We start from the raw sequence: 16,544 nt of genomic DNA on the forward strand, positions 1-16,544 counted from the left end.
CAAATCTCTAAAGTCCCTACCTTCTTGCCCATTAGCCACAACTCTCAGAAATGGACCTCCTGAGGGCAGGGGGACACAGCCTCTGCATTCTACTTATAAAAGCAGGTGCTGACTGGGCGTGGTGGCCCATACCTGTAATTCCAGTGCTTTGGGAGGCTAAGGCAAGTGGATCACAAGGTCAGGAGTGTGAGACCAGCCTGGCCAATATGGTGAAAACCTGTTTCTACTAAAAATACAAAAAAATTAGCCAGGCATGGTGGGGCATGCCTGTAGTCCCAGCTACCAGGAGGAGGCTGAGGCAGGAGAATCACTTGAACCCAGGAGGCAGAGGTTGCAATGAGCCAAGATTGCGCCACTGCACTCTAGCCTGGGTGACAGAGCTAGACTGAATCTCAAAAAATAAAAATAAAAGCAGGTGTTTAGTCAGCACTACTTGGCGCTGTTGGCATAGATTCCCACAGCTCTCAAGCTGTCTGGGCTCAAGTCACAGGTCTCTCCCGGTCTCTACCTGGCATGTTGCCTGAACTGGAGCCATTCACCTCTCTGTGCCTCTATTTCCTCACCTCTGAAATGGCAATGCCAACAGCACTGTTTCAGGGAGTTATTCTGGTCATTAAATATGCTCATAGATGGGCCTGATACAAAGTAAGTGCTCAGTAACTGTCAGCTACTATTATTATTATTTTTAGACAAAGTTTTGCTCTTGTCACCCAGGCTGGAGTACAATAGCAGGATCTTGGCTCACTGCAACCTCCACCTCCTGGATTCAAGTGATTCTCCTGCCTCAGCCTCCTGAGTAGCTGGGACCACAGATACATGCCACAATGCCAGGCTATTTGTGTATTATTAGTAGAGCCAGCATTCATCATGTTGGCTGTGCTGGTCTTGAACTCCTGACCTCTGGTGATCCACCCCCCTTAGCCTCCCAAAGTGCTGGGATTACAGGAGTGAGCCACCACACCCTGCCTACTATTATTTTCTAATACTGTGTGTTCATCTTTTCATCCTCCTTCCTTGTAATTATCCACTTTGCCATTTCTATTTTTGTCCATCAAAGCTTCTCCCAGTGTCTTTCCCGATCACCTGTTTCCCATCCTCTCCTATTGCTGACACACAGTATGGGCCATTTTCCTTATCAAGACCTCCCATCCCACACCCATCAAATGTCTGCCTATCTCTTTCTTGCTCCTTTTGGCAACCTTCAAATCCCATATAGCCTATTGGGCATTTCTGCACTTAGAAGCCCATCTTCTGACAGCCATTCTATGATAATTTAACATCAGCAGTTCACCAGGCCTGAGGTTGGCTGCCTTGGGGCTGGCAGTGTGGTTTAGGAGAAAGAGTGCTGGGCTGGGGGCATAGACACCATCTCTGCAAGGGTTCTGCCACCAGCTCCTCCAACCACAGTGCAGATGGCCCTTACCCATTCTGCATCTTGTGGAGAGAAGGAACTTTAGGGCTTCAGAGAATTCTAACATCTTATCGTACTGAATCCAGGACTTTCTGAGCCCTGAGCATGGGCTATGGTGTGTGCCAGGTGCTTTTCTCTGTTCATTCCACAAATTTCAATTGCCCAAATGTTGGCTGCACCCTGTCCTAGATGATGGAGCTGCAAGGGAGATCAGGACAGACTGATATTCTTCATGGAATAGACATAGTTAAATATGACAAAATTGTTTGGAAATAGGTCTCAATGCTCCAATGTTTGCAGATTTTGACCACATATTTTGGGAAACTTTCACTGTCAACAGCTGGGAGGACTGCAGAGCCATCAGGTGAGCTCAGGTCTGAGTGACTTTGAGAATGACTTACTCTCCAGGTGACCTCCCTGGACAAGGATGAGTCTGATGCATTCTCATGGGGGGATAAGTCTTTGATGGGTGGGGGTGTGAAGGGGAGAGGTCAGAGGTGCCTGGATAAGAAGTGACTCTGCCATCACTTTCTGTGTGAGCTGAGGCCTGGATGAGGATGGGACAATCAATGGGGAAGGAGGGACCACATCTGCTGTGAGGTGAAAGGGATGCAGAAATGTCTGCATTTCTGCTGTGCCTCCCGTTCTTTCTCTGGGATTGGGACTATTTCCATCCTTCTGACCTCTTGCCACTCACACTTAGGGGGCTGCCTCTTGGGTTACACCTTCCATCCCTGTGGTCTGTTGTTCACTGATCATTACCGTCATTGTAATACTCCATGATGTTCTTTAGGGTCTCCGTGAAGGTGTCCTCTCTGGCCTTCTGAAGTTGGCTGTCCTGCTCTCAATCCTCCATTCCTTCTACCTGTCTCCAGGGTCCCAGTTGCTGTGACTTCCTATCTTCACTGTTGTAGTCAAAGAAGGAAAGGTCATTGAGGAAGCCAAAAGCCTGAAACTCGGGGATTTCTTCAATGGGCTTGGACAGCCCAGTGTAGACACAGGTCAGAGAGTAATGACCTGCAAAAGAAGACTCTGATGGTTGAGTTCCATGCAAGGGTCCCACTGTGGGGCTGCAGAGAGCCAGGAGAGAACACCTGCCCACTGGCCTCTTCCTCCCCAGCTCTTTGTCCTGCCATCAACTTCGCACCACTGGGAGCTCACTCAAGTGAATATGCTCTACTTTCATACTAGGGATGGTATCTCAGAGATCATCTTGTGTCTTCAACTACATTGTTTTCTCTGCTTTGCACATAAGAAGATAATATTGCTCATCTCCTCGAAGATACATTGGGACCATGTGACTGAGTTTTGTCAAAAGAGAATGTGAGCAGAAGTGATGTCTTTCTTCTTTTCCAAGACCCTACCAGCTGGTTTGTCCCCTCTTTTTCTCATCCCTTGAGATGACAACTTTGAAGCCCACAGAAAAATATGAAAACCCCTCAATATGTCATTAGCCTGGATCTCTGAGTCACCCCATGGAGGAAAGGAACCTTGCCCAATGTGCACAGAATCTGACATGCAAAAGAAATGAACATTTCTAGGCTGGGCTTGGTGCCTCATATCTGTAATCCCAGCACTTTGGGAGGCCAAGGCAGGAGGATCCCTTGAAATAAAGAGTTGGAGACCAGCCTGGCCAACATGGTAAAACCCCATCTCTACTAAAAATACAAAATTATCTGGGTGTGGTTGTGCAGGCCTGTAATCCCAGTTACACAGGAAGCTGAGGCAGGAGAATCACTTGAACAGAGATGCAGAGGTTTCAGCAAGCCAAGGTCATGCCGCTACACTCTATCCGCATAGAGTGAAACTCTGTCTCGACAACAACAACAACAACAACAAAACCAAATTTACATTTCTAGTTTAACCTGACAAATACATACAGTTAGAAAGGTTAGAAAGAATTTACTAGAAAATGCAAGAAATGACCCAGACTGGATTAGCACAGGTGAAGACTAGGATGGAGCTCAGAATTCCTAGGATTGTACCTTGCATTTTGATACAAGGTGGGATCTGGGAGAGGGGGACATTTCCATAATAGTTTCATAATTATTTTATGATACAATTTACACAGATGCTAATAATGTTGGACGTTATATGGCAGATTCCTAGTTCAATTACTAAAATTATTCTTGCTCATGAGTTTCTAAATTTGATTAGCCTTTAAATCAGTAGAACTTACAATTGAATTCATGGACATAGTAGAAGGATGGTTACCAAAGGCTGGGAAGGGTATTGGCTGGGATGGGGGGAAAATTGGGAGGATAGTTAATGGGTACAACAAAATAGAAAGAATGAACAAGACCTACTATTTGATAGCACAACAAGGTGACTATAGTCAATAATAATTTAATTGGGGCCAGGTGCAGCTTGTAATTCAACACTCTGGGAGTCTGAGGCAGGTGGATCACTTGAGGTCACAAGTTCAAAACAAGTCTGGTCAACATGGTGAAAACCCATCTCTACTAAAAATATATAAATTAGTTGAGTGTGGTGGCATACACCTGTAGTCCCAGCAACTAGGAAGGCTGAGGCAGGAGAATCACTTGAACTCAGGAAGTGGAGGTTGTAGTAAGCCAGGATTGCATCACTGTATTCCAGCTTGGGCAACTCTGTCTCAAAGAAAAGAAAAGAAAAGAGACAAGACGACAAGACAGGACAGGACAGGACAGGACAAGACAAGACAAAACAAGACAAGAGACAAAGACAAAGACAAGACAAGAGACAAGACAAAAGACAAAACAAGACAAAAGACAAGACAAGACAAGGTAAAAAACAAGACAAGACAAAAGACAAGACAAGACAAGGTAAAAAACAAGACAAGACAAAAGACAAACAACAAGACAAAAGACAAGACAAAGACAAGACAAAACAAAGACAAAAGACAAGAGAAGACAAGACAAAGACAAGACAAGACAGGAGAAAGACAAGACAAGACAAAGACAAGACAAGACAAAGACAAGGAGAAGACAAAGACAAGACAAGACAAGACAAAGACAAGACAAGGAGAAGACAAGACAAAGACAGGACAAGACAAAGACAAGACAAGACAAAGACAAGACAAGAAAAGACAAGGAGAAGACAAGACAAAGACAAGATAAGACAAGGAGAAGACAAGACAAGGAGAAGACAAAGACAAGATAAGACAAGGAGAAGACAAGACAAAGACAAGACAACACAAGACAAGACAAGACAAAGACAAGACAAGGAGAAGACAAAGACAAGACAAGACAAAGACAAGACAAGGAGAAGACAAGACAAAGACAAGACAAGACAAGGAGAAGACAAGACAAAGACAAGACAAGACAAGGAGAAGACAAGACAAAGACAAGACAAGGAGAAGACAAGACAAAGACAAAGAGAAGACAAGACAAGACAGGAGAAAGACAAGACAAGACAAAGACAGGACAAGACAAAGACAAGACAAGACAGGAGAAAGACAAGACAAGACAAAGACAGGACAAGACAAAGACAAGACAAGACAGGAGAAAGACAAGACAAGACAAAGACAGGACAAGACAAAGACAAGACAACACAAGACAAAGACAAGACAAGACAGGAGAAAGAGAAGACAAAGACAGGACAAGACAAAGACAAGACAAAGACAAGACAAGACAAGGAGAAGACAAGACAAAGACAAGACAAGGAGAAGACAAGACAAAGACAAGATAAGACAAGGAGAAGACAAGACAAAGACAAAGAGAAGACAAGACAAAGACAAGACTGGAGAAAGACAAGACAAGACAAAGACAGGACAAGACAAAGACAAGACAAGACAGGAGAAAGACAAGACAATTCAGGACAAGACAAAGACAAGACAAGACAAAGACAAGACAACACAAGACAAGACAAGACAAAGACAAGACAATACAGGAGAAAGAGAAGACAAGACTAAGACAGGACAAGACAAAGACAAGACAAGACAAGACAAGACAAAGACAAGACAAGGAGAAGACAAGACAAAGACAAGACAAGACAAAGACAAGACAAGACAGGAGAAAGACAAGACAATTCAGGACAAGACAAAGACAAGACAAGACAAAGACAAGACAACACAAGACAAGACAAGACAAAGACAAGACAATACAGGAGAAAGAGAAGACAAGACTAAGACAGGACAAGACAAAGACAAGACAAGACAAGACAAGACAAAGACAAGACAAGGAGAAGACAAGACAAAGACAAGACAAGACAAAGACAAGACAAGACAGGAGAAAGAGAAGACAAGACAAAGACAGGACAAGACAAAGACAAGACAAGGAGAAGACAAGACAAAGACAAGACAAGACAAGGAGAAGACAAGACAAAGACAAGATAAGACAAGGAGAAGACAAGACAAAGACAAGATAAGACAAGGAGAAGACAAGACAAAGACAAGAGAAGAGAAAGAGAAGACAAAGACAAGAGAAAGACAAAGACAAGACAAGACAAGACAATCATGCCAACCACTCTCAAACCACAGCTCAATAAAAATAGAAGACTAAGAAAATCACTCAAACCATACAATTACATAAAAATTAAACAACTTGCTCCTGAATGACTTTTGGGTAAATAATGAAATTAAGGCAGAAATCAAGAGATTATTTTGAAACTAATGAGAACAAAGATAAAATAACCAAATTGTTTAGGCACAGGTATGGCAGTTTTAAGAGGGAAATTTATAGCACTAAATGCCCATATTGACAAGCTAAAAAGATCTCAAATTAACAACCTAACAGTACAACAAAAAGAACTAGAGAAGTAAGAGCAAACCAGCCCCAAAGCTAGCAAAAGACAGGAAATAATCAAAATCAGAGCTGAACTGAAGGAGATTGACACACACACACACACACACACACACACACACACACACACAAATTCATTGCTGCGTGCATGGCTCATGGCTGTAATCCCAGCACTTTGGGAGGCTAAGGAAGGTGGATCACCTGAGGTCAGGAGTTCAAGATAAGCCTGGCCAACATGGTGAAACCCCATCTCTACTAAAAATAAAAAGAAAATAGCTAGGTATGATGGCAGATTGTAATTCCAGCTACTTGGATGCTGAGGCAGGAGAATCACTTGAACCTGGGAGATAGAGGTTGCGGTGAGCCAAAATCACACCATTGCACTCCAGCCTAGGTGACAGAGCAAGACTCCATCTTAAAAAACAATTCAAAATATCAGTGAATCTAGGAGTTCGTTTTCTGAAAAAAAATAGAAACTAATAAGATAGATAGACTGGTCACTAGACTAATAAAGAAGAATAGAGGGAAGATCCAAATAAATTCAACTAGAAATAACAAAGGGGATATTACCACTGACCCAAGAGAAATACAAACCACCAGAGACTACTGTGAGCACCTCTATGTACACGAACTAGAAAATCTAGAGGAAATGGATAAATTCCTGGAAGCATACATTCGCCTAAGACACTCAGGAAGAAACTGAATCCCTGCACAGACCAATAACAAACTCCAAAATTAAATCAGTAAAAATAGCCTGATAATAAAAATAACCAAAAAGCCACAACCAGAGAGATTCACAGCCGAATTCTACCAGATATACAAAAAAGAGCTGGTACCATTTCCACTGAAACTCTTCCAAAAATTTGAACTCCACAACTCATTCTACAAGGCGAACGTCATCCTGATACCAAAACCTGACAGACACACAACTAAAAAAAATTCAGGCCAATACCCTTGATGAATATTGATGCAAAAATCCTCATTAAAACACATAGCATCAGCAAATTATAAAGCTTATCCGCCACAATCAAGCAGGCTTTATTCCTGGGATGAAAGGTTGGTTCAACTTACACAAATCAATAAATATGATTCACACTTAAAATGAACCAAAGACAAAAGCCACTTGATTTTTTCAATAGATGCAAAAAAGGCTTTCAATAAAATTCAATAACTCTTCATGTTAAAAACTCTCAACAAACTAGATATTGACTGAACATACCTCAAAATAATAAGAGCCATCTATGACAAACCTGCAGCCTACATTATACTGAATGGGCAAAAGCTGGAAGCACTCCCTTAAAAACTGGCACAAGACAAGGATGCCTTCTCTCACCACTCCTGTTTAACATGGTATTGGAAATTCTGGACAGGTCAATCAGGCAACAGAAGTAAATAAAGAGCATCCAAATAGGAAGCTAGGGAGTCAAAATATCCCTCTTTGCAGATGACATGATTCTATATCTAGAAAAGCCCATAGTATTGGTCCAAAATCGCTTTAAGCTGATAAACAACTTCAGGAGAATTTCAACATACAAAATCAACATACAAAAAATCATTAGCATCCACCAAAAGAAGCCAGGCCAAGAGCCAAATCAGGAACATAGTCCCTTTCAGAATTGCCATGAAAATAATAAAATGCCTAGGAATAGAGCTAGCCACGGAGGTAAAAGATATCTACAATGAGAACTACAAAACGTTGCTCAAAGAAATCAGAGATGACACAAACAAGTGGAAAAAGTTCCATGCTCATGGATATAAACTGTCAATATTGTTAAAATGGCCATACTACCCAAAGCAATTTACAGATACAGTGCTATTCCTATCAAATTAGCAATGACATTTTTCACAGAACTAGAAAAAACTATTTTAAAATTCATATGGAACCATAAAGAGACAGACTAGCCAAGACAATCCTCAGCAAAAAGAACCAAGCTGGAGGCATCACATTATTTGACTTTGAACTATAATACAGGGCTACAATAACCAAAACAGCATGGCACTGCTACAAAAACAGACAAATAGACCAATGGAACAGAATAGAGGATCCAGAAATAAGGCCACACACTTACTTTTGACCATTTGACCTTTGTTTTTGACAAAGCTGACAAAAACAAGCAATAGGGAAACGACTTCCTATTCAATAAATGGTGCTGGGATGACTAGCTAGCCATATGCAGAAGGTTAAAACTGGACCACTTCCTTATACCATATACAAAAATTAACTCAAGATGTATTAAAGGCCTCATGTGAAACCCACAACTACAAAAACCCTGAAAGACAACCTAGGCAATACCACTCTGGATGTACTCATGAGCAAAGATTTCATAACAAAGATACCAAAAGCAATTACAACAAAAGCAAAAATTGCCAAATGGGATTTAATTAAACTAAAGAGCTTCTGCACAGCAAGAGAAAATGTCAATAGAGTAAACAGACACCCCACAGAATGGGAGAAAATTTCTGCAAACAATACATCTGAGAAAGGTCTAACCTATAAAGAACTTAAATATACAAGAAAAAAAATTAAAAAGTGGGCAAAGGACATGAACAGATACTTTTCAAAAGAAACTAAAAAGCATATTTGAAAAGCTCAATATCAGCCAGGTGCAGTGGCTCACACCTGTAATCCCAGCACTTTGGGAGGCCGAGGCTGGTGGATCACGAGGTCTGGAGTTCAAGACCAGCCTGGCCAACATGGTGAAACCCTGTCTCTACTAAAAAATAAAAAAATTAGCTGGGCATGGTGGCTTGGCCTATAATCCCAGCTACTTTGGAGGCTGAGGTAGGAGAATTGCTTGAACTGGGACCCGGGAGGTGGAGGTTGCAGTGAGCTGAGATTGTGCCACTGCACTCCAGCCTAGGACTACAGTGTGAGACTCCATCTCAAAAAAAAAAAAAAGAAAAAAAAAAAAAAAAGGCTCACTATCACTGATCATTAGAGAAATGCAAATCAAAACCACAATGAGATACCATCTCACACTGGTCAGAATGGTGATTACTAAAAAATCAAAATACAACAGATGCTGGCAAGGTTGCAGAAAAAAGGGAATGTATATGCATTGTTGTTGGGAGTGTAAATCAGTTCAACCATTGTGGAAAGCAGTGTAGTGATCTTACAAGCAGCTCAAAACAGCCATCCCATTATGGCTATATACCCAAAGGAATATAAATCATTCTATTGTAAAGACACATGCACGTGTATGTTCACGGCAGCACTATTCACAATAGCAAAGACATGGAATCAACCTAAATGCCCATCAGTGATAGATTGGATAAAGAAAACGTGCTGCATATACACAATGGAATACTATGCAGCCATTAAAAAGAATGAGATCATGTTTTTGCAGGAACGTGGGTGGAGCTAGAGGCCTAATTATCTTAAGTAAACTAACACAGGAATAGGGAACCAAATGCTACATGTTCTCATTTATAAGTAGGAGCTAAATGATGAGAACACATGGACACAAAGAGGGAAACAGCAGACAATGGGGCCTACTTGAGGGTGGAGGGTGGGAGGAGGGAGAGGAGAAGAAAAGATAAGTATTGGATACTAGGCTTAGTACCTGGGAGACAAAACCATCTGTACAACAAACCCCCACAACATGAGTTTACTTCATAACAAACCTGCACAACTAACCCTGAATCTAAAATAAAAGTTAAAAAATAAAATAAAATTACACCTGTGTCAGAGGAATATGTTCTAGTGTTCTAAACCACTGTGAGATGACTATAGTTAACAATAATATATGACATATTTTCAAGGAGCTAGAAGGAGGATATTGAATGTTCCCAACACAAAGAAATGATAAATGTTTGAGATGATGGATTTGCTAATTGCACTGATCTGATCACTGTACATTATATATAATGAAACATCACTATGTACCCCATAAATACATACAATTATTATTTATCAATTGAAAATAAAATGATGGACCTGGCATGGTGGCTCATGCTCATAATCCCAGCATTTTGGGAGGCTGAGGCAGGTGGATCACCTGAGGTCAGGCATTTGAGACCAGCCTAGCCAACATGATGAAACCCGGTCTCTACTAAAATACAAAAAATTAGCCGGGCATGGTGGCGGGAGCCTGTAATCCCAGCTACTTGGAAGGCTGACTCAGGAGCATCGCTTGAACCCAGGATGAGGAGGTTGCAGTGAGCCAAGATCGCACCATTGCACTTCAGTCTGAGCAACAAGAGCAAAACTCCATCTCAAAATAAAAATAAATAAATATGTAAATAAAACAAAAATAAATAAATAAAATGATGACATTTTTAATGATTAGTCACCTCCTTCATAATTCATGGTCACCATCTTTTTAAGCAACTCCAATTTTATAGCTCACATTTCTCACTGCACCAACAGGTGGAGTTTGTGAAAAATGTAAGGAAATATTACTGCTAATTAGGCAAGCCCAATGCTCTAACAATTGTCAAAAACAAAAATGAAACAAAACAAATTACCAGACCCCTGAGGCAGTGTTTTCTCATTCATTTCCTCCCTCCATCCTCCCTTCCACAATAAACAGATTCCTGAGACCAGCCTGATTCGTATTCCTCTTCCCTCCCAGATATGGACTTGGGTGCTCTATAGCGGGGCTTCTGTCCTGTCCACACCCAGCAGGTGCACAACTCATAAAGCAGGAAGAGGAACCGGCAAAAACTCCAAAGCCAGCAGGGAGGTGCTGTCTCCCTCCAGGTTAGGCAGCCCTGAGCCACGCCCCTGGTGTGTAGGAGTAAGGAGGATTCTTCCCCACTTGATTGTTTCCAAGCAGGCTCATGTTGTGGTTAAGGGCATGGCTTGACAGCCAAAATGCTTGGGTTTGAATCTGGGCTCAGCCACTTTTGTATTCTATTGTCTTCTAGCTGCATGCTGTGAAACCACATTGTAGGCAAAATTTACCAAGCCTTCTGCTATTTTAGTCATTTAGCACTTTATCAGACCCAAGATGAAACACCTTGGCCTGACTTAACAGTGAAGTGAAGAAGTGAAGTTCCAGAATTCTGTTTTACCAGAAATCCCACTTCTAGGAATACCTTCATACCTTTTTTTTTTTCTTTTAGACAGTATCTTGTTGCCCAATCTCGTTCACTGCAACCTCCTCTTCTTTTTGGATTCGAGTGATTTTCGTGCCTCAACCTCCCAAGTAGCTGTGATTACAGGCACCCTCCAACCACACCTAGCTAATTTTCATGGTTTTTTTTTTTTTTTTGAGACAGAGTTTCGCTCTGTCACCAGGCGCCAGGTTGGAGTGCAGTGGCGCGATCTTGGTTCACTGCAACCTCCACCTCCTGAGTTCAAGCAATTCTCCTGCCTCAGTCTCCTGAGCAGCTGGGACTACAGGCACACACCACCACGCCCAGCTAATTTTTGTATTTTTTGAGAGACAGGGTTTCACCATGTTGGCCAGAATGGTCTCGGTCTCTTGACTTCGTGATCCGCCTGCCTCGGCCTCCCAAAGTGCTGGGATTACAGGCATGAGCCACCGTGCCTGGCCAATTTTTGTATTTTTAGTAGAGACAGCATTTCTCCATGTTGGCCAGGCTGTTCTCAAACTCCTGACCCTCAAGTGATCTGCCCGCCTCAGCCTCCCAAAGTGCTGGGATTACAGGCATGAGCCACTGTGCCCGGCCTTCATTCTAGGAATGTCTTCTTTTTCTTTTTGAGACGGAGTCTAGCTCTAATGCCAGGCTGGAGTGCAGTGGTGCAATCTCGGCTCACTGCAACCTCTGCCTCCTGGGTTCAAGTGATTCTTCCACCTCAGCCTCCTGAGTAGCTGGGACCACAGGCACGTACCACCATGGCCGGCTATCTTTTGTATTTTTAGTAGAGACAGGGTTTCACCATGTTGGCCAGGATGGTCTCAATCTCTCGACCTCATGATCCGCCCGCCTTGGCCTCCCAACGTGCTGGGATTACAGGCATCTAGGAATGCCTTCTAAGGGAATTTTCAGATCAGCAAAGACAAGGTACAAAGAGGTTCACTGCAGCATCATTTATAGAGTGAAAAGCTGGACACAGCCTAAGTGTGGAACAACCTGAGAATGATTAACTATGTTATGGTACAGCAATGTGCTTTTGAAGAATTTTTGCTGACTAGGAAATGCTCATGAAATAAGTAGAAAAGCAGGTTTAAAAACTGTTTCCAGTTGAATCACATTTGATAGCTGTGTAAGCAAACTTGCAGAAAACAAACCCCAGAGAAGTGTATCGAGATGTTCATGGTGGGTTTGAGGGTGGGGTGTCTTACACATGGATTTTGTTTACCTTTTCTGGTTTGTGGTGTCTTCCATGTGATGTGTTATCCAGGAACACAATTTTTATATTTGGGGAAAACATTAAGTCATAACATCAAAAGAATCTTTCAGCAGACACACAGTGAACTATAAGGAACTAGAGATGGAACCCATATTCCTAAGCTCCTGGTTTTTTAGCCCAGAAGGACTCAACATAACAGAGAGAGGTGTTTCTACTCTTCAACTTACCTTTGCTCTATAAAGTAAAGCTGTGAGAAATCTCTCAGTTATAGATAGATAGGTAGATAGACAGACCAACAGATAGATAGATAGATAGATGATAGATAGATATTAGATAGATGATAGATATTAGATAGATGATAGATATTAGATAGATAGATGATAGATAGATGATAGAGATAGATAGATATTAGATAGATGATAGATGATAGATAGATATTAGATAGATGATAGATGATAGATAGATATTAGATAGATGATAGATATTAGATAGATGATAGATGATAGTTGATAGATAGATAGATAGATACATAGATAGATGGATGATAATAGGTGAGAGGGAGGGAGGCAACAAGGAAGGGAGGGAGGGAAGAAGGAATGGATAACTTAGATGGTTGTAACTTGGGGGAGGAGAGCAAGGGCCTCTGAAGGTGTGGGATACAACTTGGCCTTGACTAATTACATGCATTCATTTCTACAACATTGGGGAGAGACATCTTTGGCCCACATCTGCTTATTATGAGAGCTTTCTGAGAAAGTTGGCCATAGTTTTAGCAGAAAAAGCCCAGGAAACTTCACCAGAGAGTTCTCCACCACAGCAATGCTCCTGCTTAAACTTTGCATCAAACAATGGCAATTTTGCAAGAGTTTTGACAGAAAATCACTACAGTCCTGATTTAGCCCCTTCCGACTTCTTTTTGTTTCCTAATCTTTAAAAACCTTTAAAGAACACCCATTTTTCATCAGCCAATAACATTAAAAAGCCTGCCTTGATGGGGTTAAATTACCAGTGCCTCAGTTCTTTACAGATGGACTAAAGGCCTGGTATAAACCCTTATGAAAGCCTCTGAACTCGATAGAGCTTATGTTGAGAAATAAAGATTATATCTTATGTTTTTAGTCTCTTTTAATTTCATTTTCCCATGAACTTTTTGAAGTCCTCTCCTGTAATTATCTCTTTTATAAGCAAATGCAACTGAGTGAGTGAATCTATAGGTTAGAGCTTAGATTAAACAAATGACTTAAGAGAGGATATGGCCTCAGCTCTGAATTTTGTAGATGTGATTCCTGCCTTCTTTATAGAGAATGCATCCTGGAAAAACTCACATGTAAAGATAAGTACTACCTTAGAAGGTAAATTTTAGCTATATACAACACTGAATTTGTAGGAAGAAAGGCAGAGTCCACCATCTTCTTACTGACCACAGCAATCAACAGTGGCTCCAACCTCTTTCAGCAAAGCCTCTGAAGCCACCACCCAAACAGGACCCCATAGGGACAGCATTGTCTCTGCCACCTGCCTGGCTTTCTTCACTCACCTCAGGGAATTTCTTTTTCTGCACATATGCAGTGGTGGCCACATCAAAATACTTGGCATAGCCCTCATTCAGACTGTAAATCTTTCCTTTCTTCTTAATCTTGACATCTTTTTCCACCAGGATAAATTCACCAAGAGCCTAGCAACATGAAGAGAGATGCCAGGAAGAAGAGAGAAGCCAGGAAACAGAAGCAAACTGCATGATCCCCACAATACCCACAATCACAGCAGCAGAAGATGGGGACCTGCTGGCAGAGCCGGGGCTTGGCTGTGGTCACTCTGAGCCTGCCTGTGGTGTTTTCATGACTGGTGGGAAGAACAGGGATCCTATGGAGTCCACACAGGAAGCTCAAGCAGTAACATAGCGAGCAGGAAGGCAATTGAAAGGGACGAAGTCCATGGTCTTCTTTTCCTTTTCACCTTCCACTGTCGGTGAGGCTCCTCATTTATGAGCAACCTGACTGTGTGTATCTCCCAAGTTCTCACCTATAGATTGATGTTTTCAGGAAGACCAGCCATCAACAGTGAGAGGAAGAAGTTACATTGTCGTATGAGGGATGCATTTTTTTTTTCATGCTTAGAAATGTAATCTGGGGATCTAGAAATTCTACACAATGAGAAGCTCAAAAACAGCCCCCATGCTGTCAACAGCCAGAGCCAGCTGGGGCCCACCCCACCCCAGCCCACCTGGGACTGAGTTGGGACCCCCGGTCCCTTGCCAGGATGAATGGGCCCAACTACACCACCTGTGGTCTGGCCTGCATCCCAGGCCAGAAGTGTTCATAGAAAACCAGCCCCGGCCGGGTGCGGTGGCTCATGCCACCGCACTTTGGGAGGCCGAGGCGGGTGGATCACGAGGTCAAGAGATCGAGACCATCCTGGTCAACATGGTGAAACCCTGTCTCTACTAAAAATATGAAAAATTAGCTGGGCATGGTGGCGTGTGCCTGTAATCCCAGCTATTCAGGAGGCTCAGGCAGGATAATTGCCTGAATCCAGGAGGCAGAGGTTGCGGTGAGCCGAGATCACGCCATTGCACTCCAGGCTGGGTAACAAGAGTGAAACTCCATCTCAAAAAAAAAAAAAAAGAAGACCAGCCCCGGCTCAGGGTGCAGCCTCAGCCAGCCGGGCCAGGCCCTCATGCAGCTCACTCAGTTCGAACAGCCTGATGTTCAGCAGCTGTGCCGCCCAGCCCACCTCGGCCCTTGCCCGCTCCTGCTCCACCTGCGCCTCCTCCAGGCTGCGCTCCATTGCCCGCAGCTGGTGCTCCAGCTCCACGTTGTGGATCTCCAGGTCCTGCACCTTCTGCTGAGTCTCCTCGTGCTCGGCAGCCTCTGGGGCCTCTCGGGGCCCTGCAGTCTGACTCTTCAGGGTCTGGATCTCCTGGTCCTTGGTTTGCACCAGAGCTTCCAGCTGCTCCAGTGACTGGCCCTGGCCCGGCCCCTCCTTCTCATTGGCCGGGGTCACCTCTGAAGCTGCCTGGACCTCCAGCTCAGCCACCCGCTGCCACAGCCACTCAGCCTCTGCACGCTGAGCCTCCAGCTGCTGCCTCCACTGGGCTGCAGCCACATTGGCCTCTTGCAGGGCACCCGCCAGCTTGTTGTTGCTGTCCTGCAGAGTGAAGAACTCGGCCTCCCACTGTACCTTGCCCATGGAGCCCACAGACAGCATCTTGTTGAGCCGCTGGTGCTCTGTGGGGCCGGGGGCATCAGCGCTCTGACTGCGGAACAGTTTCTCCTCACCCGGGCCATTGGCACTGATCGGTGGCTTGGGGGCACCTGGTGGGAGGCGAGCCCCAGGGCTGGACTGGTGAGCTCCCTGCCATCCTGAGATTTTTCCCTGGCCAGCCTGGCTGCTTCCTTCACTTCCTGGAACTTCTCGGCAAACTGTGTCAGATGCTGTTCAGAGGCAAAGCTGAGGCCGTAAACGGTGTTGGTGAGACTGTCCACCCACTGCCTGAACTTCTGGGAGGTTTTGGTAAAGGTCATGTTGGGAGTGACAGTGCTGTTGATGATGGCCTTGGTGCCCCCAATGCTGATGATGCGGTAGACATTTCGGGTGGCATCGTAGAAACAGGAGACAGTGAGTGCATGCTTGCGTGCTGGGATCCAGTTTCACTTGGTGGCCGGGTCAATTTGGAACATGTGCGCCCGTGTGCTGAAGATTGGCTGCTCCCTGGCTGTGGACATTGGTCAGGCTGGGCTGGGCAGGCTCTAGGGGGCAGGCAGAGAGGTGGCAGGAGCCTCTGGTTTGGCCCCCTGCTGGGTCAGTGCCCCGCGAGTGTCCGGGCGCAAGTCGGGTGCAGCCCCCGCGGTGCTTACTCTGCACAGCCAGGCGCCCCACTCGCTCCCTGGCTCCCGGGCCCACGCCCTCTGCACCACCCTCCTCGCTGCCCGCATCTTTGTCTCGAGGAATGCATTTTTTTTTCTTTTTTTCTTTTAATTGTATTTTAGGTTTTGGGGTATATGTGAAGAACATGCAAAATTGTTGCATAGGTACACACGTGGCAGTGTCATGTGCTGCCTTCCTCCCCTTCACCTGTATCTGGCATTTCTCCCCATGCTATCACTCCCCATCTTCCCACTCCCCACTGTCCCTCCCCTATTTCCCCCCA

At 43.9% G+C, this 16,544-nt stretch overlaps 1 protein-coding gene and 1 pseudogene across 1 annotated transcript in view; both read right to left on the reverse strand.

Annotated features, from left to right (window-relative positions):
• Positions 1–2,255: 2,255 nt before the first annotated feature.
• The window catches only part of LOC135273122 (fructose-1,6-bisphosphatase isozyme 2-like), a 41,657-nt gene continuing 27,368 nt past the window's right edge, over positions 2,256–16,544 (reverse strand). The window contains exons 5-6 of the mRNA XM_064372045.1: positions 13,841–14,069; positions 2,256–2,428 (exon numbers count right to left, since the gene is read on the reverse strand). Of these exons, the coding sequence (XP_064228115.1) occupies positions 2,256–2,428; positions 13,841–14,069 (402 nt within the window). The remainder of the gene's footprint in view (positions 2,429–13,840; positions 14,070–16,544) is intronic.
• On the reverse strand, positions 15,035–16,119 carry LOC110569518 (homer protein homolog 3-like; annotated as a pseudogene).

This window comes from Aotus nancymaae, unplaced genomic scaffold (assembly GCF_030222135.1).
Source record: "Aotus nancymaae isolate 86718 unplaced genomic scaffold, 86718_ANA_hifiasm-v0.15.2.pri h1tg000267l, whole genome shotgun sequence".
NCBI lineage: Eukaryota > Metazoa > Chordata > Mammalia > Primates > Aotidae > Aotus > Aotus nancymaae.